This window comes from Mchenga conophoros, linkage group LG14, assembly GCF_057382185.1.
Source record: "Mchenga conophoros isolate Kocher_MC1m ecotype Shallow Benthic linkage group LG14, M_conophoros_male_GT1.1, whole genome shotgun sequence".
Lineage (NCBI taxonomy): Eukaryota > Metazoa > Chordata > Actinopteri > Cichliformes > Cichlidae > Mchenga > Mchenga conophoros.
This window is the reverse complement of record NC_140539.1, coordinates 7,697,625-7,721,177: the sequence shown is the minus strand read 5'-3', so window position 1 is coordinate 7,721,177 and position 23,553 is coordinate 7,697,625. Positions and strand designations below refer to the sequence as shown.

At 40.9% G+C, this 23,553-nt stretch overlaps 1 protein-coding gene across 1 annotated transcript; it reads left to right on the top strand.

Moving 5' to 3' along the window:
* Positions 1-65: 65 nt before the first annotated feature.
* On the top strand, positions 66-23,331 carry alp3 (alkaline phosphatase 3). The gene is made up of 11 exons (XM_085244990.1): positions 66-218; positions 5,214-5,330; positions 5,592-5,707; positions 10,143-10,317; positions 14,189-14,361; positions 14,482-14,622; positions 15,730-15,799; positions 17,374-17,508; positions 18,876-19,067; positions 22,030-22,146; positions 22,315-23,331. Exons 1-11 carry the CDS (start codon positions 149-151, stop codon positions 22,629-22,631), a joined length of 1,623 nt encoding a protein of 540 aa, XP_085101116.1. The 5' UTR covers positions 66-148; the 3' UTR covers positions 22,632-23,331.
* The last annotated feature ends 222 nt before the right edge of the window (positions 23,332-23,553 follow it).

Genomic DNA, 23,553 nt, shown 5'->3' with positions numbered 1-23,553 from the left:
TAAGGCTGCCACAGGTTGATTGGTGTTTATGTATTTATGACATGCTGTTAAATATGACTGACAGCAGGTTAGATTGGAAACGGGTATTATTAGAGTGGAAGAGTTGATTCAAGACTTAGAGGAGCAGACTGCCATCTCGATCGTGGCCATGGCGTCCACAAGAAGGTCGTTCCTGGCTCTCTTTCTGTTGGTGGTGCTTGGATCATCCATTGCTACAGGTAAGGAAAGAAGGAAAACGCACTCTTGTTTTAGTTTTGTTTTGGGTTTTCTTCTGCTTTGATGTTTTCTAAATCAGATATTGAGTCTGTACATGTGACATTGTGTTTGACATGAAACTCCTCTGCAGGTTAGTCCAGGACAAACAGGTTAGTTTGCTGTGTTGTGATGGATTTAAAGTAAAGAACAGTGTGTGATTGGTGATTTGATGGCCAGAGTTGGGTTACATCCAATGTAGCAAAGATAAATTTGAAGTTAGGATGATGATACTGTTTAGCATAAAGACAGCATAAACAGTGTACTGTCAGTGTAGATAATGGAAATCAGCCAGGAGAACTCATGCTCACATGCATCTGCTCACATCCGTTTGTATATTCACAAAGAGCAGCAGTGTCCCAGATCAGCTGATCACAGCCTGTACACAAAGATAAATACTGGAGCACTTAATAGAAATTACTTATGTTATTTTATTATTACATTAATATAGCACAATGTTTAGCTTTGGATAAAAATAGCTGAAGTATCTGTACTTCTACTTAAGTACTGAATGTGTGTACTTTTGCCACATCTGGCTCAAACCTTATCCTATGTCACTTTATTTACCAGTTTCTTACACTTTGCTGACCATTCAGCTCATAAGTCTTTTTGTGTCACAGGGTAGTTTGACTGATTTTCAGCTTTTACATTTAAGCAACTGCTTGCTGTATTGCAACCAGTGTGGGAACACTTCAGCTAGTGAGTATATCGGTTAATCAATATTTGCTTCAGGACTTCCTGTTCTACCCACTGGCCATTGTCTATGCATAGAGACACATTTTAAAAAGTGAATAAAAACCTCAACTCTTGACAGATAACAGCCTCTGCATGTTCTTCATCTAATGCTTCCATTGTTTTACATTTACCGAACCTCAGGGCTCACACATCAAGCCAAACACACACAGTCTTTAAATGTCATTTCAATCGTGTTCAGCATTTACACTACAAATGGCTGTTCAACTGCGTTCACCATGTACAAAATCAACAATAAGCACTATAACCTTCAACTGAAAACCTTTCAGTGCTTCAGTGATATTTCCTGAATTAACTGCTCCACTGCGTTCAGACTTTACACATCAGCTGACATGCCCACTTCATCTGCTTTCATTTAAATGTTTCAGCTGAAGTTCATTTTAATTGTAAGTGAATCAATACCTGCGTTTAATCAAAAACCAGTTCCACTGTTTCCATCTTAAGCTTGCATTTCATTTACGTTTCAAATGTACATTCATTCTGCTGCCTTCAAATGCTGATGAACCAAACAGTACACAGTGTTTTGACCTTTAACACTGTTCAAACCCTTTCAGATTTCAGCTCTTTACCTTTAAACAAAAACCTTGAAAAACCTAACCCAGAACTTCTATTGGTAGCACACAACAAGTAGACCACTTGTCCTTGTATTAGTTTTCCCATTGTCCTTTCTTTCAGTATTGATATTTGAGTGCCACTTCGACCAGAACTTCATTTTTTTTCTTCCAGTGTTACAGCTGCAGAAATTCACCCACAAGCAAAAATGCACCTCTTCATAACACAGGCTTTTCCCCCCCCCATTCCTTCACTCTGCAGCTTTTACACAAACTATTAGATTTGCAGGTCTTTTTACGATAACATCAGAGTGACCTGAAAATGTTGAGTTTGATGTATGATTCTCCGTTTTTAACCTAAGAATCAAACTTCTTCTCTATTTAAAAGCTTTAAAACTCCATCATCCACCAATTCTGAGTCCCTTTCTCTTCTCCCTTTGGGCTCTGTCTTTACCCTCTTTTCACTTTCCCTTTTTTCTTCTTAATGATGTCTCACCTTCCACCCTTCCTTTCATGGTCCCCGGTTGTTTTTTGACAGGAGCTTCCAAACTTTGCAAGTCAGCACTTTGAGTGCAGATGGAGTTCCGCAAAACTCCCCGTTATCAGCAATCACTGTGAATTAATGGACTACTGTATCAGAATAACTGTTTAACAGCATACAGAGATGTACTGCAGTAGATAAGAGAGCATTAAAGTGAGGTGTGACAGCTGTTGCTGCGAACAAACACTGCAGTAAACACACATTCAAGTCTCGAAAGAGTTTCTTTCTAACACTGCTCACAGTGATCTCTGCAGGATGCGCCGAACAAGGCTTTGATTGTGATCTGTGGAATTTTAGGCGGAAGTTTTCTCCAAGTTTAAAGTTACACCTGAAGTGAGATACTGATTTCCAGCAGGAACATGTTGCGCTATAAACACTCACAGTAGGAAAGCATCTTAGATAAAACTGTAATTATGCTACAGTTCAAAGGTTTAGAACGTTGCTAGATGGAAAACATATTTCAAGGTCAAACTAAATTAACTTGATCAGAAATTTGTAAATAACTAAGATTGTGGATCTATAATCATTATGTGTTTATTATGTTTTTTTAACTGCATCTGTACTTTGGAGCCCGTTTTTAGAGAGCCTCACTCCTGTTCTAAAGACACATTGTAATACTCAATTAAAAGGCTGATTAAGCATTTTAAAAATCCATTCTGTAATTATGATAGTACATATTAAAATTATTCTGCTACTTTTATCTAGCTGAGTACCTGGAGCATTAGCATCAGTAGATTACAAGCCCAGAATGGTCTAAATTCATCAAAGTATTCTTGTTTGATGAAAAGAGGGCCATTTGAAAACCTCAACATTATGTATTAATCACTCCACGGAAGAGCACAAACTGAGTCAAACCAGGAGAAAGTTTCAGCTTGAACCTGATTGTGCTGCTTTGTTAACACACTGTTGTATGAAACATCAGTGTTTTGGCAGTTTCCTACAGTCAATAGGCTTTATTGCTTAATAGCCGGATGAGTCAGAGAATAAAACTCTTATTAAGAAAGGTGTTTTTAGACTACAGGGTGGGCCATTTATATGGATACACCGTAATAACATGGGAATGGTTGGTGATATTAAAGTCCTGTTTGTGGCACATTAGTATATGTGAGGGGGCAAACTCCTCAAGATGGGTGGTGACCATGGTGGCCATTTAGAAGTCGGCCATCTTGGATACAACTTTTGTTTTTTCAATAGGAAGAGGGCCATGTGACACATCAAACTTATTGGTAATGTCACAAGAAAAACAATGGCGTGCTTGGTTTCAACATAACTTTATTCTTTCATGAGTTATTTACAAGTTTCTGACTACTTATAAAATGTGTTCAATGCGCTACCCATTGTGTTGGATTGTCAATGCAACCCTCTTCTCCCACTCTTCACACACTGATAGCAACACCGCAGGGGAAATGCCAGCACAAGCATCCAGTATCCGTAGTTTCAGGTGCTGCACATCTCGTATCTTCACACCGTAGACAATTGCCTTCAGATGGCCCCAAAGATAAAAGTCTAAGGGGGTCAGATCGGGAGAGCTTGGGGGCCATTCAACTGGCCCACGACGACCAATCCACTTTCCAGGAAACTGTTCATCTAGGAATGCTCGGACCTGGAACCCATAATGTGGTGGTGCACCATCTTGCTGGAAAAACTCAGGGAACGTGCCAGCTTCAGTGCATAAAGAGGGAAACACATCATCATGTAGCAATTTCAAATGTCCAGTGGCCTTGAGGTTTCCATTGATGAAGAATGGACCCACTATTGTTGTCCCCATATACCACACCAAACCATCACTTTTGTTGTTCCAACAGTCTTGGAGGGATCCATCCAATGTGGGTTAGTGTCAGACCAATAGCGGTGCTTTTGTTTGTTAACTTCACTATTCACATAAAAGTTTGCCTCATCACTGAACAAACTCTTCTGCGTGAACTGAGGGTCCTGTTCCGATTTTTGTTTTGCCCATTTTGCAAATTCTGTGCGCCGATCTGGGTCATCCTCGTTGAGATGCTGCAGTAGCTGGAGTTTGTAAGGGTGCCATTTGTGAGTAGCTAATATCCGCCGAGGGGATGTTCGACTAATTCCACTCTCCAATGACATGCGGTGAGCGCTACGCTGTGAGCTCTTGCTGAATGAAGCTAGGACAGCCACTGATGTTTCTTCATTAGTGACAGTTTTCTTGCATCCAGTTTCACGAAACTTAGCAAGCAGTTTGCTAACTGTAGCATGGGAGATGGGTGGTCTCGTAGGGTGTCTTGCATTGAAATCTGCTGCAATGACCCGGTTACTTCGTTCACCAGATATCAACACAATTTCGATCCGCTCCTCACGTGTTAACCTCTTCAACATGTCAATGGCTGTGAACAAAGAGAAACTTGTAAATAACTCATGAAAGAATAAAGTTACGTTGAAACCAAGCACACCATTGTTTTTCTTGTGACATTACCAATAAGTTTGATGTGTCACATGGCCCTCTTCCTATTGAAAAAACAAAAGTTGTATCCAAGATGGCCGACTTTTAAATGGCCACCATGGTCACCACCCATCTTGAGGAGTTTGCCCCCTCACATATACTAATGTGCCACAAACAGGACTTTAATATCACCAACCATTCCCATGTTATTATGGTGTATCCATATAAATGGCCCATCCTGTATAATGAAACAAATATAGGCTCCAAACATTTACTCTCCAGACATAAACTGTCTTTAAGCAGCAGCTTCATCTATAGTTATCAGTTACCCTTTTAATATAATGAATGTGCACTGCTTAAAAGGCCCCTCTATGTGCCCATATATCTCCAATTTAAAGGTAATGAGCGATTACTGAGTAATTATTATGGTATGTACAATTTAGCTTTTTTCTGTTTCCTGCTGTCCGCTCCATCTCTGGTTTATTTTAGTGTACTTACTTCAGTTGTGAGAACACTTTGAATTTCCAGCTACAGTAGGAAATGCTAAGTGTTATATCATAGTTTTGTCTGAAAGCAACCAGCATCAAGATCAGATGAACTCCAATATGTAAGAGAAGCTTCAATAAAAGGTAAGCTGGTGCTTGTGTTGAGTGCATATTTTTGTTTGAACTGATGTTTTAAACACCACTCTGACTCCTGTGTTTGCCTTAAGTTGAGGAAGAGAACTCAGAGTTCTGGAGGTCACAGGCGAGGAAGACACTGCAGGCAGCACTAGACAGGAAGCTGAACACCAACGTTGCCAAGAACATCCTGTTTTTCCTTGGAGATGGTAGGTTACACAACACTGTCAATCCTTTGCACGAATATCATTAGACAGCCTCACTCGGCTGAACAGTTAAAACAAGCAGAATAAGTAAAGAGTGCTTGAATTACTTTTTTATATACATAGATCCATTGTCTGCTCTGTTTGCTCAGCCACCAATTTACAGCATAGAAAACAAATATTTTAAAGGAATACAAGAAGATGCAGGAGGGAGTTATTTGTGTTTATCAAAGCTACAGTGTGTGAACTTGTGTCTGTGGGCCTCAGGTATGGGACTCACAACCCTCACAGCAGCTCGTATTCTCAAGGGACAGCTGGAGAACCAGCCAGGGGAGGAGACAGTGATGACCATGGACACCTTCCCCAATGTGGGGCTGGCCAAGGTACACACACACACACACACACACACACACACACACACACACACACATCGATACATAATTATGATATAAAAAGAGGAACCCATGGTACCATATAGCTGCTGCGTCAGCCACAGTACAACTATGGGTGCTCCCAAAACAAGTGTGACATGTGATGAAGTCATTTAAGTATATGCATCATCCTCTATCTTTAGATCAGTGGTTTCAAACATAAGGCCCGGGGGCCAGAATCAGCCTGACACAGACTCTGGCCCAGCTGCACAGCTTTAGAAAAATAAAGAAAGGAATTTGGGACTTTTGAGTGTATTTTCATTAGTTTTAACGCTTTATCTTTACTGACCTCGCCCATGGGCCATTTATGCTACCCCAAAGTAATTAGGTAGCAGATTAAGAAAAAGAAGAAAATTAAGAAAAGACAGAACAGAAAAGTTCCTATTTTTTCACTTCTTTCTGTGAGATATCAAAAAAAGAGTTTCTGATTTATAATTACAGAAGATTAAATGAGCTGCCAGAAGTTTTTCTGTAATTTTACTCATTGATTTCTTACAGTTTAAGCCAAAAGAGTTGGGGTGACAGATTTCTTTCATTTACTGCAGCAGCAATGTTTTATTATGTAGAAAAACTGAAATGTCCTGTTGAAATCGCACTTCTTTTTCTTATATTAAGATATCTCAATGATTAATTCTATAATTAAACTTTTTTTTACACTGACAGAAAGAGGAATTTCACTGGTCACAATGGAAATGAGTCTGGCATCCCTATTTTAGATTTTCAGTACTGAATATGAATGCAATCAGCCCTGTAGGCATACAGTTTCTGTGTGAGGGGCCTTATGTCAGACTGGTCTCATAGTAACTAATATATATTATTAAACTAATGTATTTCAGTTGGAACTTGTGTCTACAGCACGTGTTTTGGAAAGCCTTTAGCAGGTGGCTGTAACTCTTCTAACCAGAAATACAAGCCTGTAACTTGTTAGACTTAATGCCTTACCCTAAATAATAACATCAACTAATACAATATTTTATATTAAAAACATATTAAAAATAAAACAACTTAAGCAGAAAACACTGTCACATGTATTGCTCAAACTGTGGACTTTCACGTGAGTGACAAAAGGGACTTTTCTGCCTCTTAAAAATGGAGGATATTAATTTCAGGGAGATGGATCAAAAATCAGTGACAGGAAAGGTAAGGATAGGAAAATAGTGTGTAGGGACATTAAAAACAAAAAATAGCCTTTGTTGTCAGACAAACATCTATTGTGCCATAGAAAATTAGTGCACCGTAAACTTCTTTAAAAGAAACTAGAGTAGACAATTGTATATTCTTCTGTAATTTTATATACACATACAATGGCAATAAAGGGCTATTCTATAGCAAAACAAGCCACAGTGTATGAATTTTAACTGTTAATTGTAAAGCTAGCTATGAACCATGGCTAGTCTTAGCTACAGCTAAGCCAGCTGTTTTCTGTCTGTAACTGGAAAAATATCCTTGTTAAAGGACCATTTGTTTCTAATTTAAGATGATCACTGTTCACTAAAGCCTCATCAGAAATGCTCTCAGTGGAAGGGTGGAAGAAACCATTCTTGGGGAAGGGAAATGGGAAAAAATAGTTAAGCTATGCCAAATTATACAGGGAGTGCAGAATTATTAGGCAAGTTGTATTTTTGAGGAATAATTTTATTATTGAACAACAACCATGTTCTCAATGAACCCAAAAAACTCATTAATATCAAAGCTGAATGTTTTTGGAAGTAGTTTTTAGTTTTAGCTATTTTAGGGGGATATCTGTGTGTGCAGGTGACTATTACTGTGCATAATTATTAGGCAACTTAACAAAAAACAAATATATACCCATTTCAATTATTTATTTTTACCAGTGAAACCAATATAACATCTCCACATTCACAAATATACATTTCTGACATTCAAAAACAAAACAAAAACAAATCAGCGACCAATATAGCCACCTTTCTTTGCAAGGACACTCAAAAGCCTGCCATCCATGGATTCTGTCAGTGTTTTGATCTGTTCACCATCAACATTGCGTGCAGCAGCAACCACAGCCTCCCAGACACTGTTCAGAGAGGTGTACTGTTTTCCCTCCTTGTAAATCTCACATTTGATGATGGACCACAGGTTCTCAATGGGGTTCAGATCAGGTGAACAAGGAGGCCATGTCATTAGTTTTTCTTCTTTTATACCCTTTCTTGCCAGCCACGCTGTGGAGTACTTGGACGCGTGTGATGGAGCATTGTCCTGCATGAAAATCATGTTTTTCTTGAAGGATGCAGACTTCTTCCTGTACCACTGCTTGAAGAAGGTGTCTTCCAGAAACTGGCAGTAGGACTGGGAGTTGAGCTTGACTCCATCCTCAACCCGAAAAGGCCCCACAAGCTCATCTTTGATGATACCAGCCCAAACCAGTACTCCACCTCCACCTTACTGGCGTCTGAGTCGGACTGGAGCTCTCTGCCCTTTACTAATCCAGCTACGGGCCCATCCATCTGGCCCATCAAGACTCACTCTCATTTCATCAGTCCATAAAACCTTAGAAAAACCAGTCTTGAGATATTTCTTGGCCCAGTCTTGATGTTTCAGCTTGTGTGTCTTGTTCAGTGGTGGTCGTCTTTCAGCCTTTCTTACCTTGGCCATGTCTCTGAGTATTGGACACCTTGTGCTTTTGGGCACTCCAGTGATGTTGCAGCTCTGAAATATGGCCAAACTGGTGGCAAGTGGCATGTTGGCAGCTGCACGCTTGACTTTTCTCAGTTCATGGGCAGTTATTTTGCGCCTTGGTTTTTCCACACGCTTCTTGCGACCCTGTTGACTATTTTGAATGAAACGCTTGATTGTTCGATGATCACTCTTCAGAAGCTTTGCAATTTTGAGACTGCTGCATCCCTCTGCAAGATATCTCACTATTTTTGACTTTTCTGAGCCTGTCAAGTCCTTCTTTTGACCCATTTTGCCAAAGGAAAGGACGTTGCCTAATAATTATGCACACCTGATATAGGGTGTTGATGTCATTAGACCACACCCCTTCTCATTACAGAGATGCACATCACCTAATATGCTTAATTGGTAGTAGGCTTTCGATCCTATACAGCTTGGAGTAAGACAACATGCATGAAGAGGATGATGTGGACAAAATACTCATTTACCTAATAATTCTGCACTCCCTGTACAAGACCTGGACTGAAAATCAGTGGTAACAGATATGGAGTCCAAATTTGAAACTTTTAATTTAAATTATCTTCAGTATCTACGGTGGTGTATTTTAACAAGGTTAGGAGAGGGTATAACAGCGACTACAGCCATGTGTAAAACACAATGGAGGTTCTTTTATGTTACGGGGCTGGATTTCAACCAGTGGTGTTGGGAGTGTTGTCAAAATTTATCGAATTATTTGCACAAAAGAGTACCATCAGATTGTGATTTACCATAGAATACCATACAATAAAGATTGATTGGTAATGGCTTTACTTTTGAGCATGATAACAATCCCAAACGCATTATCAATGCAGTAAAAACATACCTGGATAGACAAACACACCATGACACAGAGCCCAGAACTCAACATTACAGAAGCAGAGTGGGACAATTGGTAGAAAAAGGAACATAAGCTTGCCCGAGACAGTTCAGGCTGTGTGGAAGAATAAAGGTGGTCATATTAAAAATTGAATTTCAATTTCATCAGTTTTTTTAAAAACCATCCATCCATCCATTCGCTTCCGCTTATCCTTTTCAGGGTCGCGGGGGGCGCTGGAGCCTATCCCAGCTGTCATAGGGCGAGAGGCGGGGTACACCCTGGACAGGTCGCCAGTCTGTCGCAGGGCCAACACACAGGGACAGACAACCATTCGCACTCACATTCACTCGCACATTCACACAATGGCAATTTGGATTTTCCAATTAACCTATCCCCTCAAGCTGCATGTTTTTGGACGGTGGGGGGAAGCCGGAGTACCCGGAGGGAACCCACGCAAACACGGGGAGAGCATGCAAACTCCACACAGAAAGACCCCGGCCTGATGTTGGAATTGAACTCAGGACCTTCTTGCTGTGCGGCAACAGTGCTAACCACCGTGCCACCGTGCTGCCCGTGCTGCTGCTTGCCTTATTTTAAATGTTTGCACATGTTTTAATAAATATAAAGATGTGAAAAATGGCTCAAGCACAGTAGCACTGAAAACTGAATTTCAAATACTTCAGTGGGGTGCAATGAAACCATGGCTCACAAAAGGAAGAGTTCTACGTGCCTACAGAAGAGGGAAAATTACTTTGAAGCCTTTCATTTTTTAAATATCTCCAGATGCCCAATTACTCTGGCACCACCACACAACCCTAGAAGTAAAGGGAGCTTGATGAGACAATACTGAAAATATTTAAATGGTAAATGTGTCTTTGTGTATGTGTGTGTACTGTGCAGACCTACAGTGTGGACTTCCAGGTTGCAGACAGCGCAGCCACAGCCACAGCCTATCTGTGTGGGGTGAAAACCAACCTGAACATCGTTGGAGTGAATGCGGCGGGTCGCAACGGAGTATGCAGAACTCAGAAGGGCAACGAGGTGACGTCCATCTTGAAGTGGGCCAAAGATGCTGGTGAGCCACTGAAGACAAGAAATGTCATTAACTGAATCTTTAAAAAGAATTTTTTCATCTGTAGACTAAAACTCCAAGCAGTAGTAGTGGAGTATTAGTACATCCTTTAATGCCCAAATGTATAAAGATTGTAGCACAAAACCTGAGGGAAAAATGGGCAAATTTAAAATTCACCTATTTATTCTGACCATGTCAACAAACGTGCTAATATTTTGGACTTCTTGCCTTCATCAGAGCATGCGGAACAATAGTCACGTGTATGCAGCAGTTTGGATGCTAACTGGGTCAAAGAGTCAAAAGACGACAGAACTATACTACTTTGTTTTTAATCATTATCATACCAAAAAGCTTACTTTACTGCAGTTAGTTGAATGTGTCAAATGAAAAAAAAGAAACATAAGATGGCTAGCTATTCTGAATGTTTGAAACATAATTGGGGGGGAAAAAAGTTTTATGCTGTGCTCCATGAAGCTTATTTGAATTGGAAAAACTGTTGAGCCAGTCAGAGCTTTGTAAGTGAAATTAAAAAAAGGTTACGCCATATTTTTTATGCCAGAGGCGGAAAAATGGAAACAGAAACATTTGCATAAAAATGACAAAATGTGGGTGATGAGAACCGCAAAGCAGAGCATAAAAACATTTAAATTAGCATTTTTATTCAATTGACATGCTTCAGAAAACACTGCTGCAGCTTTTTTGTTGACGGGAAATTCAGCGGCGGAGACGACATTTAGTGGCAGATGATTGTAAATGTAAGAAAATACCTTTAAATGAGAATTTAACTGATGTTTAAAAACAAGATGCCACAAGATTAAAGCGAAAAAGCCCATAACATTTCACCATAATGCTTACGTGATGTATAATAATGAGCAAATGATTTATAAAACAGACTAATGGTAATGGTGATATTCAGCAGATGGCAATAGGCTCATGTGAACAAGTGCAACTCATTGCTGCACAGATGACACTCAGAGGATAAGAATTTAAAAGATGCCGTGATTGAAGCAACAAATGGGATTGTGTGACTCTTGTACAAAGAACAGGCAGATACCTGACATGGCCCTGCGTGTCACATTTAGGTTCTAGCTTCTGTCAAAAGAAAATCCCCCAGGTCTTACACGGCCTCAACAAAACCTGATTTTACAGCTGAGCGCTCTGCTGTGAGCTGCAGTGCCCTGTCAGAGTGGTATTACAGGGGCCACCGGGGAGCAGGGAGCAACAGCAGCTCGCAGCCTCAGGTTCCACCACAGCATAATCTACTACACGGGAAAGCACCTTGACTGTTATCGTGTTCCAGTGTTATCAGCATCCATAAATATCTCATGACACGCACACAGGCAGAGTGTCATGGCCATGACCCCAGCGCTATGCCAAAGACCGATGCTCAGGTGCGAATGTTGCAGAGAACCAGTTTTTTGAAGACGCTTCTATTTAATGTTGTAAAAAACATTTTGGAAACGGTCGTGTCCTTCCACGCAGTTTCTAGCAGCAAGGTTCACCTGGAGCCCGGCACCTCTTGAGATACAGTGGGGCAAAAAAGTATTTAGTCAGCCACCGATTGTGCAAGTTCCCCCACTTAAAATGATGACAGAGGTCAGTAATTTGCACCAGAGGTACACTTCAACTGTGAGAGACAGAATGTGAAAAAAAAATCCATGAATCCACATGGTAGGATTTGTAAAGAATTTATTCGTAAATCAGGGTGGAAAATAAGTATTTGGTCACCTCAAACAAGGAAAATCTCTGGCTCTCACAGACCTGTAACGTCTTCTGTAAGAAGCTTTTCTGTCCCCCACTCGTTACCTGTATGAATGGCACCTGTTTGAACTCATCATCTGTATAAAAGACACCTGTCCACAGCCTCAAACAGTCAGACTCCAAACTCCGCCATGGCCAAGACCAAAGAGCTTTCGAAGGACACCAGGAAAAGTATTGTAGACCTGCACCAGACTGGGAAGAGTGAATCTACAATAGGCAAGCAGCTTGGTGTGAAAAAATCAACTGTGGGAGCAATCATCAGAAAATGGAAGACATACAAGACCACTGATAATCTCCCTCGATCTGGGGCTCCACGCAAGATCTCATCCCGTGGGGTCAAAATGATCATGAGAACGGTGAGCAAAGATCCAAGAACCACACGGGGGGACCTGGTGAATGACCTGCAGAGAGCTGGGACCAAAGTAACAAAGGTCACCATCAGTAACACACTACAACGGCAGGGAATCAAATCCCGCAGTGCCAGACGTGTTCCGCTGCTGAAGCCAGTGCATGTCCAGGCCCGTCTGAAGTTTGCCAGAGAGCACATGGATGATACAGCAGAGGATTGGGAGAATGTCATGTGGTCAGATGAAACCAAAGTAGAACTTTTTGGTATAAACTCAACTCGTCGTGTTTGGAGGAAGAAGAATACTGAGTTGCATCCCAAGAACACCATACCTACTGTGAAGCATGGGGGTGGAAACATCATGCTATGGGGCTGTTTTTCTGCCAAGGGGACAGGACGACTGATCCGTGTTAAGGACAGAATGAATGGGGCCATGTATCGTGAGATTTTGAGCCAAAACCTCCTTCCATCAGTGAGAACTTTGAAGATGAAACGAGGCTGGGTCTTCCAACATGACAATGATCCAAAACACACCGCCCGGGCAACAAAGGAGTGGCTCCCTAAGAAGCATTTGAAAGTCCTGGAGTGGCCTAGCCAGTCTCCAGACCTCAACCTCATAGAAAATCTGTGGCGGGAGTTGAAAGTCCGTGTTGCTCGGCGACAGCCCCAAAACATCACTGCTCTCGAGAAGATCTGCATGGAGGAATGGGCCAAAATACCAGCTACTGTGTGTGCAAACCTGGTAAAGACCTATAGTAAACGTTTGACCTCTGTTATTGCCAACAAAGGTTATGTTACAAAGTATTGAGTTGTATTTTTGTTATTGACCAAATACTTATTTTCCACCCTGATTTACCAATAAATTCTTTACAAATCCTACCATGTGGATTCATGGATTTTTTTTTCACATTCTGTCTCTCACAGTTGAAGTGTACCTCTGGTGCAAATTACTGACCTCTGTCATCATTTTAGGTGGGGGAACTTGCACAATCGGTGGCTGACTAAATACTTTTTTGCCCCACTGTAACTCTGAGGCATCACAGGAGGCTTTTTCTTCACTGATATCTTTGCTTTTTTCTCTTAAGTAATAACCCTGCACAATTAAAATTACATATTAGCTGGAGTTTTATTTTATTCATTCATCAAGTCTAGAAAACTATGTCAAAATTCCCCTCTAAACCCCATGGTGAAGTGTCAAAGTGAGGCTCAGTGCTCACATTTGACAGCCTGCAAGCATATTTCTTTCATTTTTGAAAAATTGCTCTAACAATTAGCTGTCCTAATTGTTTGGATTAATTGCCTGTGGATTGGCTAATTGTTTAATCAACCATTTGCTGCCGCCTACAGTGCGCATTACAGACTGTTATGTCTTTAATGACTTTTGAGTTTCAGGACACTTTTTCCAAGTGAGCATAAAGAACTTTGATCCCTCTGATACATGACAGAGATTTGTAATCTCACATCACCACTTCATGAAGCCATGAGTATCTGTGTCTGATAATTTGCCGTCACATCACTCATCTTGCAGCTATCACACTGAGACTGAGATCATAAACTTTGAATGTCTGTCAGATGAAGGATAATTAAGTACTAAAAGGACAATAAGTACTGTATCTACTAGACTTCACACCAAGATAACTTTTGCATTCAGAGTTGAGAAAGTTTTTGACTAACGACTAATGACTTTTCTTCCTGCTCATAGAGCATGGAGCAGAGTGCTTTTTGTTAACCTGTGTTAAGCAGGAAGCTACTGTGTTTACGTTGCAGGCAAGTCTGTGGGCATCGTAACAACCACGAGGGTGCAACACGCCACCCCAGCAGGCAGCTACGCCCACAGTGCCAGCAGGACGTGGTACAGTGATGCCGATATGCCTGATTCTGCTAAGACGGACGGCTGCACGGATATCTCATTCCAGCTCATCAACAACACAGACATTGATGTACGCTTCTGTTTTTAACAGTATATATTGAACTTTTCAACGGCTGAATTTGATTTAAATGTTCGCGTGTGTGTGTGTGTGTGTGTGTGTGTGTGTGTGTGTGTGTGCATGTGTTTTCAGGTGATCATTGGCGGCGGTAGAAAGTACATGACCCCTACTGGTACCAAGGACCCTGAATACCCCACAGACTACTTTTCAAACGGTGAAAGAAAGGATGGGCGTGACCTGATCAAAGAGTGGCAGAACTTAAAAACTGGGAAGGTAAAACACCTCTGCTCATAATAACAGGTAGAAGTAAGAAGTATGATGTGGTGTGAAATCAGAAGACCTAAAAACCTGTACATATACAGTCATATTAAAAAGATAGGACACCCTCTTTCAATTTACAGTTTTATGTGTCAGGACATAATATAAATCTTAAAAGCAGATAAATACAACATCTGTTAATCAATAACACATGACATATTATACTGTGTGATTATTGATTGCATAACAACTGAACCCAAGTGCAGAATACTTTGGTATACAGAGGATTTCACTATTAACTCCATGACTGCAAGGTACCCAGGTCTTACTGCTACACAAATCCAAATCATGACCCCTCTACCACCATGCTTGACAGTTGGTGTGAGGTGATGATATGCTGCTTTTGGTTTTATCCAAATGCGGTGCTGCGAAAAATCTCCACTTTGGTCCCATCTGACCAACAGACATTGTTCCAGAAGTCTTGTTTGTACAGATGCAGCTTTACAAACCTGAGCTAGGCTGCTATGTTGTTTTTAGAAAGAAGAGGTTTTCTCCTGGCAAACTTGTTTTGTCATGAACTTTACTATTTTTGGCGAGGGTGTGCTTAGTTTGTCACACACTGTTTTTGGCCTTTTGACTTAAATTTCTGTTGCATAAATAATGAAACGGTACAATATGTCAAGCTTTCGTTAAAATTTGTATTTATTATAAGACCTGCTGAGGACTGGATGATTTTTATTTTGACCTGATATGTTTAAAGAGGGTCCAGTTGTGTGACTGATCTTATCAGTGTCTGCATCTGACTGTAATGGAGACCGTTAACATTATAAGGTATCAGGGAGTTTTTGTTTAAACTTTATTCGCCAAAAGATACCAGAGGTGAATGTATTACAAAATGAATATTCTGCTATTTTCCCATAAGAAACGTGATTACTTGCATCATATAAGAACAGAAACCTGGTGCAGGTTTCATAGTTAGAACAGTTAAGTGTCCTTTACTTTGCACACGAAGCGGCTTCCTTCTGTTTGCCGGTGAGTCATGCAGTGACTAATAACAAGTACAACCACTTTTGGTATTCTGCTTCCACTCTCCATGGTTATATGTATTCCTGTGTGTTACAGGTTGCCCACTATGTGTGGAATAAAGCAGATTTTGACGCTGTGGACCCTGAAACCACTGACTACCTCATGGGTATGTTTTTTTCTCTTTTTCCCCTTCCTTTGCTCCCTCGCGCATTCCCCTGTTGCTTCACATGTAACTAGAAACGTGGTTTCTATTAAATGGAGCGGTGGTGGAGTCAGGCATCAACATGGTTGTGTGTCACTGTTAGATTTGTATTGTTGATTGTCATTTATGCTTAGAAATATTTACTTATATATGCTTAGAGTTTTGTAATTAGTTGTAGATTGGTAGAGGTTCTGATCCTTGATAGTCTGCAAACTTTGTGTGTATTACACAGCACTTTGGGAGCATGAGAGGTCGTACCGTGTCTTATTGTTTTATGGTAGGATTAACGTAGTTGCGTCTGTTTTAGTCTAAGTGCTCTTTGTTTAGATGAACTGCTGGACTTCCTCACCGTGTTATCTATCTAGGGTGAGGGGGAGGCTACCCTCTTCCTGACCAAGGATGTTTGACCCTTTGATCAGCAGTCCACACACACACACACACACACACACACACACACACACACACACACACACACACACACACACACACACACACACACAGGCAAGTGTGTGTAGACGTCATATGTTAATGAACTTATGCATATTCATGTAACCTCAATAGGGTCAGACGAGAGAGCGGTGTCTGTCCGGTTTTCTCCCGTGCACGAGTAACATGAAGAACTTTGCCTACTTGTGTCTTGCTTTGCAGTGTAATTATATTGCCTTCAACGTTCCAGCGGATGGGTTCAAGCTACAAACCTATCAGTCACTTATTTTTTGAGTTTGGACGTTTGTTTTTATTTGCGGTTTATGTATCCAAATTATTTGTTTAGGGTCTTTAAAAGGTCTATAATAAAGTAATACCTTAACCTTAGGAGCTTTTCTTTCTGTGTTCCGACTTCATAATTTAGTGACTCAGTTAACTAAGTGTACATAATATTAACCCTCTGGAGTCAACAGTCGCCAGTGCGTCCAAATCACATGATGGATTTAAGAAAACTCTGACTGACTGTTTCAACTTGGGCCAACTGTGCTCTGCTTTTCTCTCTTGGATTTCCTACTCTTTTCTCAATCAACACTGTTTTTGTTTTGTTTTTTTCATTTTGTTCCATTTGAAAAAAGGATTTTAAAAAATGATTCTCAAATCCAAATATTACTTTACCAAAAAGTCCAGCAAGAACATCCAGGCGACACTGAAAAAACAGCTCAACACTGGGACAACTTTCATTTTTTAACTATTTTTCAGCAAATATTAGACAGTGAGAAAAAATGGTAGACTCTGATTCAGCTGAAATGTTTGCAGGGTTTTAGCTCTGTTTCAGAAAATGCTCCAATATATTTTTTCAGTACCAGGTGCTGTCAGTAAACCTTTGGTATTTGAGGGTGTGTAGGAAGTGTAGGGATCCAGTCATTGTGCTTTTTGTGGACTGAGGGCTTGCTTGCTGCTATATTTTGTGTTTTCTCCTGCTGTGTGGTTAATCAGTTCCTGTGTGCTGAAAACAGTGGTAATAGTAGTAGGAGGAAAATAGGACTTTCCTTGCCACTACACCCCCACTGATCACTGATAAATATAGCGCAATTTTCCTTTCTCCTCCCCAGCTCTGTTCGAACCTGGTGATCTCCGCTACGAGGAGGAGAGGGACCCGAGCACGGATCCGTCCATCATCGAGACCACAGAAAAGGCCATCCGCATCCTACAGAAAAACCCTAAAGGCTTCTTCCTGTTAGTGGAGGGTGAGGACAGCAGCTTCATCTGTTTTCTACACATTCGCATCACTCGATCCAACAAACACTGGATAAAAAATTCCTGTGAGAGGACTAAAAATAGAAGGATCAGTTAAATTGCATAATAATCATACCCAACCAGCCCAAGTGACAGTTATATATAAATAACTAAGTAATTGTTGTTTGCTGAAATATTAATATGCGTACAACATAGGAGCTTGGTTGGGATAAATTGATCTTTGTGCCATAGTGACAACATTGGCTCAGAGCACGGTGTGTACCTGCTGTTGACACTGATTCTGCATACAGCTCAATGAGTTTGCCGCAGTGTGTGCTGATGGTGTGTTTCCGTTCCACGCGGCTGCCTCTCTGGCCTCCTTGTCTATCTCTCTTTTAATCTGAGGCAGCTGCCTGGGGACTCCACGGTGCCACTGAGTGTCTTCACAATGACTTTAAAAATAAGAGGCAAATATATAAATAGAAGTGGACATATGGTGCGCCCAATCACTGACAGCTCGCTGAGATCACAACTTATTAGCCGGGTCTACTTTACTTTCCAATATAGCCGGTGGAGAGGACAGGAGCGGGAGATGTGCTAATGCAGAAAAAAAATCACCCACTCTCTCTTTAGAAAAGGTTCAACTCTGAAATGTACCTGCTGCCAGGGGGAAAATATACAGACTGTATAACTCATTCAAATAATAGTTAACTGTTTCCTTGCAAGGTGTTTGGATGTTTATTAGGACTAAATATAACCTTTCAAAGTTTATTTTAAGTCTTCTGGGCAAGTGCAGCTCAAGTCGTTTGATGCTGATGAGACTTTAATCCAGTGATTTGTGGATTTTGCAAACTGTTCTTGGGAATCAGTGAAACTGTAATCTCCTAATGTCCAGGGTTTCTGCCTTTGCACAACGCACATGTAAAATTTGTGTGAATATTGAGAGCTTAAAAAATAATTTTCAGATTCACCTGTTCATAATGCAGCTATTCACACTGACCGCTGGACAAATTTAGGCATTAGTTTTTTCTGATATTTTGGATCGGAATAAACAGATCTGACCAATCAGATTGGTCAGATCATCAATCTTTTGGCACACACATAGATCATCATTGCTTTATTTTGACTTTGTTTGTTTCCCAGTGCATTTTTGGAAAATACATTTTTTGAAAAAAATGCTTTCGTTGTGTGTATACATCACATATACATTAAATAAAAGTACTACATGAACTGTTTAGGAATTATGGCCACTTTATGTAGGAGATATTTTTAAAATTATGCTGGTTTTTCCAATTATTTTTCTGCTCCTAAAACCAAGACCAGAAGGCAGTACATCACTCTCCGTTATGTTTAACCCCTTCCTTCCTTGTGTTTACAGGTGGGCGTATTGACCAGGCTCACCATGCTGGGCGGGCCTCCATGGCCCTGCATGAGGCGGTTGCTTTTGACCGTGCTATCGCTAAGGGCCTCGAACTCACCGAAGAGCATGAAACTCTCACTGTAGTGATGGCTGACCACTCTCAGCCTCTTACCTTCAATGGCTTCCCCTTTCGTGGGAACAGCATTCTGGGTAATTATTAACAGAACTGCAATTCATTCATCTAAAAAAAAAAAAATCCTGCTGAAAAAAATGCTTAAAAAGAATTTAGGATTTTCTTTAATCGTCAGTGTATCAGTAAGTTAAGCTTTCTCCACAATTCTTTCTGTTTTCCCCCTCAAACCTTTACTCTGTGCCTCCATTCCCCCCTCCAGGTGTGTTTAACCACTCTGACAATAGACACCTGCGGCAGCATTTGTGCCTGTTGTGTGTGTGTGTGTGTGTGTGCGCGATGCCTCTTAGTGCCTGTATCCTCACAGCTTCAGTGTGCTTCTGCCACCAGCAGCTTGACATTTCATCTGCTGTCTCTCCCTGCAATTACAGCCAGGGTAAACACACATTACTGGCAGCCTTTCTCCTGCTTGCCTTTCTATTTCAGTCCCCTGCTTTCTCCCTCTTCTGTCTTCCATTTACCATCTACAACACTGATGACACCGTCTCTTCTACCTTTTTTCCTTCTAAGTTCTCAATCACTTTCACCAGTTAATCTCCCTTTAAAGGGCTTTCCTATTGATCTTATGTGCTCCTTACCTCTTCAACTCTCTCTCCTCTTGCTCACTTTTCTGTTTTATTTAAGGTTTTAGACCTGAAAGATGTCCTTTTTTTCATAAAATACAGTTTGACTTACCACAGAATAATTTTTTTTTTTACAGATGTATATAATAAAGATGAAGAGTAGCTGAGTCCCTTTTAGGTGCATCACTCAAGTGGTAACTATTAAACTGTGTATCTACTCAGTAGATATTTTTTCCAAAAATGTATCAGCTCCAGAAACAAAACATGTGGAAATCATAACCCCTCCACCTGCTGTGTTTGGTTTTCTCCAAATGTGGTGCTGTGCATGTTAGTCAGACATCTCCACTTTGATCTCACCTGTCCAAAGGAGATTGTTCCAGATCTTTAGTTTGTTCAGACACAACTTTACAAAGCTCAGCTGCTGCCATTTTCTTTTTATTAAAAAGAGGTTTTCTGCTGGTAATTCTTCCAATCAGACATACTTATGAAGTCTTTTTCTGGTTGTACTGTCATCAACTTTGAATACTAAGGTCTGAAGAGGTGAGATGTAGTTCTTGAGCTTTCTTCTTATTTTATTTTATTTTTTTTTTATTTCTGTGAGGATTGCTGTCTGAACTCAGGATGAATTTCCTGGGAAAATGGACAACTATCTTGAATGTTTTCCACTTGTGAATAATCTTTCTCACTGTAGAAGATGGACTTCTGTCATGGTGTGCTGTGTGCAGGCAGGAGAACAGGACCCAAACGCTGGACTCACAGTGAACTAAAAGAGGCAGCTTTATTCCACTGTGGCAGAAACTCCAAATATAAACTCACAAAAACAGACCTAAACTGAAAACACAAAGCTAATAACAAACACTAGGAAAACCTAAAGACAAGAGACTGGGAGCACAAAAGAAAAACACACAGCAAGTTGAGGACGCGACGCGACGCTGAACACTGGAGGACACACATACTATAAATACACATGAGGGAACGAGGAACAGGTGGGAACACAGCCGGGAGAAATTAGAGCTAACGAGACAGAGGAAACGAAACTAGAACACTGACATAAGACATAAACCTTCAAAATAAAACAGGAAATCCACAGACTCAACTCAAAGACAACTCAGACAAAGAACGGAGGGAACACAGAGTACAGGGACCAGAGTGACATGAGAAGCAGAGGAATACACAAGCTAAGAAACACAGAACAGAAACACCAGGACTCATAAACCATGAACCAAAAATCAAAACAGACTAATAAACAACAATACAAAATCAAGACACTGGGCCACTGACCCAGGACCGCAACGACTTCAAATAGTTTAGAAATGATTTTGTAACCCAGATTGATGAGCAGAAATGATCTCTCAAAGATCATTGCTGATGTCTATCCTCCATGACGTTGTGGTAACGCACACCTGAATGCTTCAGACCAGCAAATTTCCCAAACTGCTTTCATTTAGGTCGACTGAGGAATGAAATATGCAGCCTGTTGTACTGAAATTGCACACAAAGATTGTGATAAATTTGAGGTCTAGAATCATCCCAACATTGGTGTTGTGTCTACTGTAACTAGTATGCAAGCTGGAGCAAAAGCAAGCTGGAGCAAAACTTCTTGGACGGTCTCACATAAGTCAATATGTAGTAAGATGATCCCAAAAGGTACTGATGGCAACACAACACTGAGGAATGGAGTTCAGTGACTCCTCTTTATGAAAGTGAAGTCCAGCAGACAGTGATAAGTTAGGGCAGCCTGTGCCATACGTCTGTCAGTCAAAACAGCTACGCCTCTGACTGCAGTATTCAGATGGATGAGCTCTGCAAAAACCCACTCTCACTACAATCTGTAATTGGGAAAGGGAAAACCTATCCAGAGGAAAACTGTCCAGAGAGTTGCCAAGAGTAGACAGAGAGTTTCACTGTTCTAACAAAAAAAATGTTTCATCTTCAAGGAGCTGCCGCTGTTTGGGACTTTGTTTCTCAGGCTTGGAGGCTGCTCCTCCTTCTCTCCAGTTGTTACCAGTCATATTATCACTGTACTGTATCACTATCAGTCTTCAGAGTCTGTATTGATTGATCTGTGGTCGTGTCATGCTTTTCACACCTTTGCGCTCCCTCTTTCCTTTTCCTTTTCTACCCTCTTCCTCCTCCTCCCAGCGGTGCAGCAGTGCAGCAGTGATTAATGTGACTCTGAAACTCTGAGCTCTTCATCAGCGGGGAGACTCGCCAGGCTAATGGCTCATCTGGAGAGAAACGCTGAGATCGTCAACAAGCTCTAGACCTCCCGCAGCACCCTTGGGATCAAGCAATCCCGCCTCGCACTTGTGTTTGTGTGCGCATGATGTGTGTTTTTGTTTGTTTAGCACTCCGAGGCAGAAAGAAACAGCAGAAAGAAATAGAAAGATAAATCAAAAATAATGTTTGTGTCTTCCAGGTAAATCTCCACTGTGGGCAAGTGACATGTTGCCTTATACCACGCTCATGTACGGCAATGGACCTGGGCACAAAATCGTTAATGGCGCACGCCCTGACATCCGCAATGTTGACACCAGTAAGACCCAGTCATTACTTCGTTGTTTCACAGAATTCACTATGTTAGATCTACTACCATGCACCAGTCAGGTGCTGATATCATTCATCAAACCAGTTTTAAGTGTAAATGGGGTCTAATGTTCTTTGAAAGGACTAATCATTTGTACTCTATCCTTATCTTCTCCAGAATCTAAAGACTACATCCAGCAGGCAGCTGTCCCCGTAGATACAACAACCCACAGTGGAGAGGATGTGGCAGTGCTGGCCCGTGGACCCATGGCCCACCTCTTCCAGGGTGTCAACGAGCAGAACTATATTGCCCATGCCATGGGCTACGCTGCCTGCGTGGGTGCTGACCTAAGGCACTGTGAGGGGCAAACTACACCACCTTTGGTTCACATAACCCTTGAATATAACAAGAACGGGGCCAGAGCAGTTAGTGCCTCAGCAGCTTTGCTCGGTAACTTCCTGAGCGTGCTGTTGGCCATCACAGTCCTCATGTAAGATCATTTTCTTTGCTGATCTGATCTGCAGTCAGAGGTCAGCATCATAAAACAGTGCGAATGGGTTCAGTGATTTGCTCAAGGACACTTCAACACGGATGTGCACTAGTGTGGTTTCTTGCACCAGGGTTATCTTGCAGCCTGCAAAGGGTTGTGATCGGACAGAGTGAATCAAGTCACAGAAATCATTAACTGACATGAGGACTGTCACTCCCGCAGTGACTGTAAAGAATTATTATGAAATGTAAGCTCATCAAGCGTCTGCACTGGCAGTCTGTTGAATCCCTGGGCTATACCAATAAAGCAGTCCTTTCCTAGACAGTTGGCTGAGAGTTTATTGATATAAATTATTTAAACATACCAATGATCTCATTTGTTGACATTTTTGGCTTTATCAGAATGACAAATCTTCATTATCTGACCTTGTTTCCACAGTAAAACAAAGAAAAACAATCCCTCTGCCACATTTACATACACACGAGTGAAAGCTTTAAGAACAAAGTGAACAAAGCTGATATTTTTTGCATTATATTTCACATTTTTAAACGTGCTACGGATCATAACAGGCAGCATAATTAAAGAAACAAGTCTACATTTTGGCAAAATGTGCTAAATGGCATCCTTGATAAAGGAGTCAGATGAATTTGTGTAGAGGCTAAAACAAAACAAACAAACAACAAAAACAAACACATTACTGAAACTAGCCTTGCTATCAGCCTTAGTGCTAAGCTAATGAAATCTTCTGCTGACTTTAGCTTCTCTCATCTAATTCTTGGCTGAAAGAGGAAACACGTATATCTATTAAAAATATGAAACTGTTCCTTTCACCTAAGTTCATATTTGTGACAAATGATCCATAGATGTATTTACTGAAACCTCGAAATAAAATGGTTATTTTGCACTTTGCAAGCACTTTCTGTGAA

Bases quoted from the DNA above. Each gene is read 5' to 3' on its own strand.
- alp3 (XM_085244990.1), top strand. From the start codon at position 149: ATGGCGTCCACAAGAAGGTCGTTCCTGGCTCTCTTTCTGTTGGTGGTG. The intron at 219-5,213 runs GTAAGGAAAGAA...GTTTGCCTTAAG, and splicing joins TGGATCATCCATTGCTACAG to TTGAGGAAGAGAACTCAGAG. The intron at 17,509-18,875 runs GTGAGGACAGCA...TTGTGTTTACAG, and splicing joins CTTCTTCCTGTTAGTGGAGG to GTGGGCGTATTGACCAGGCT.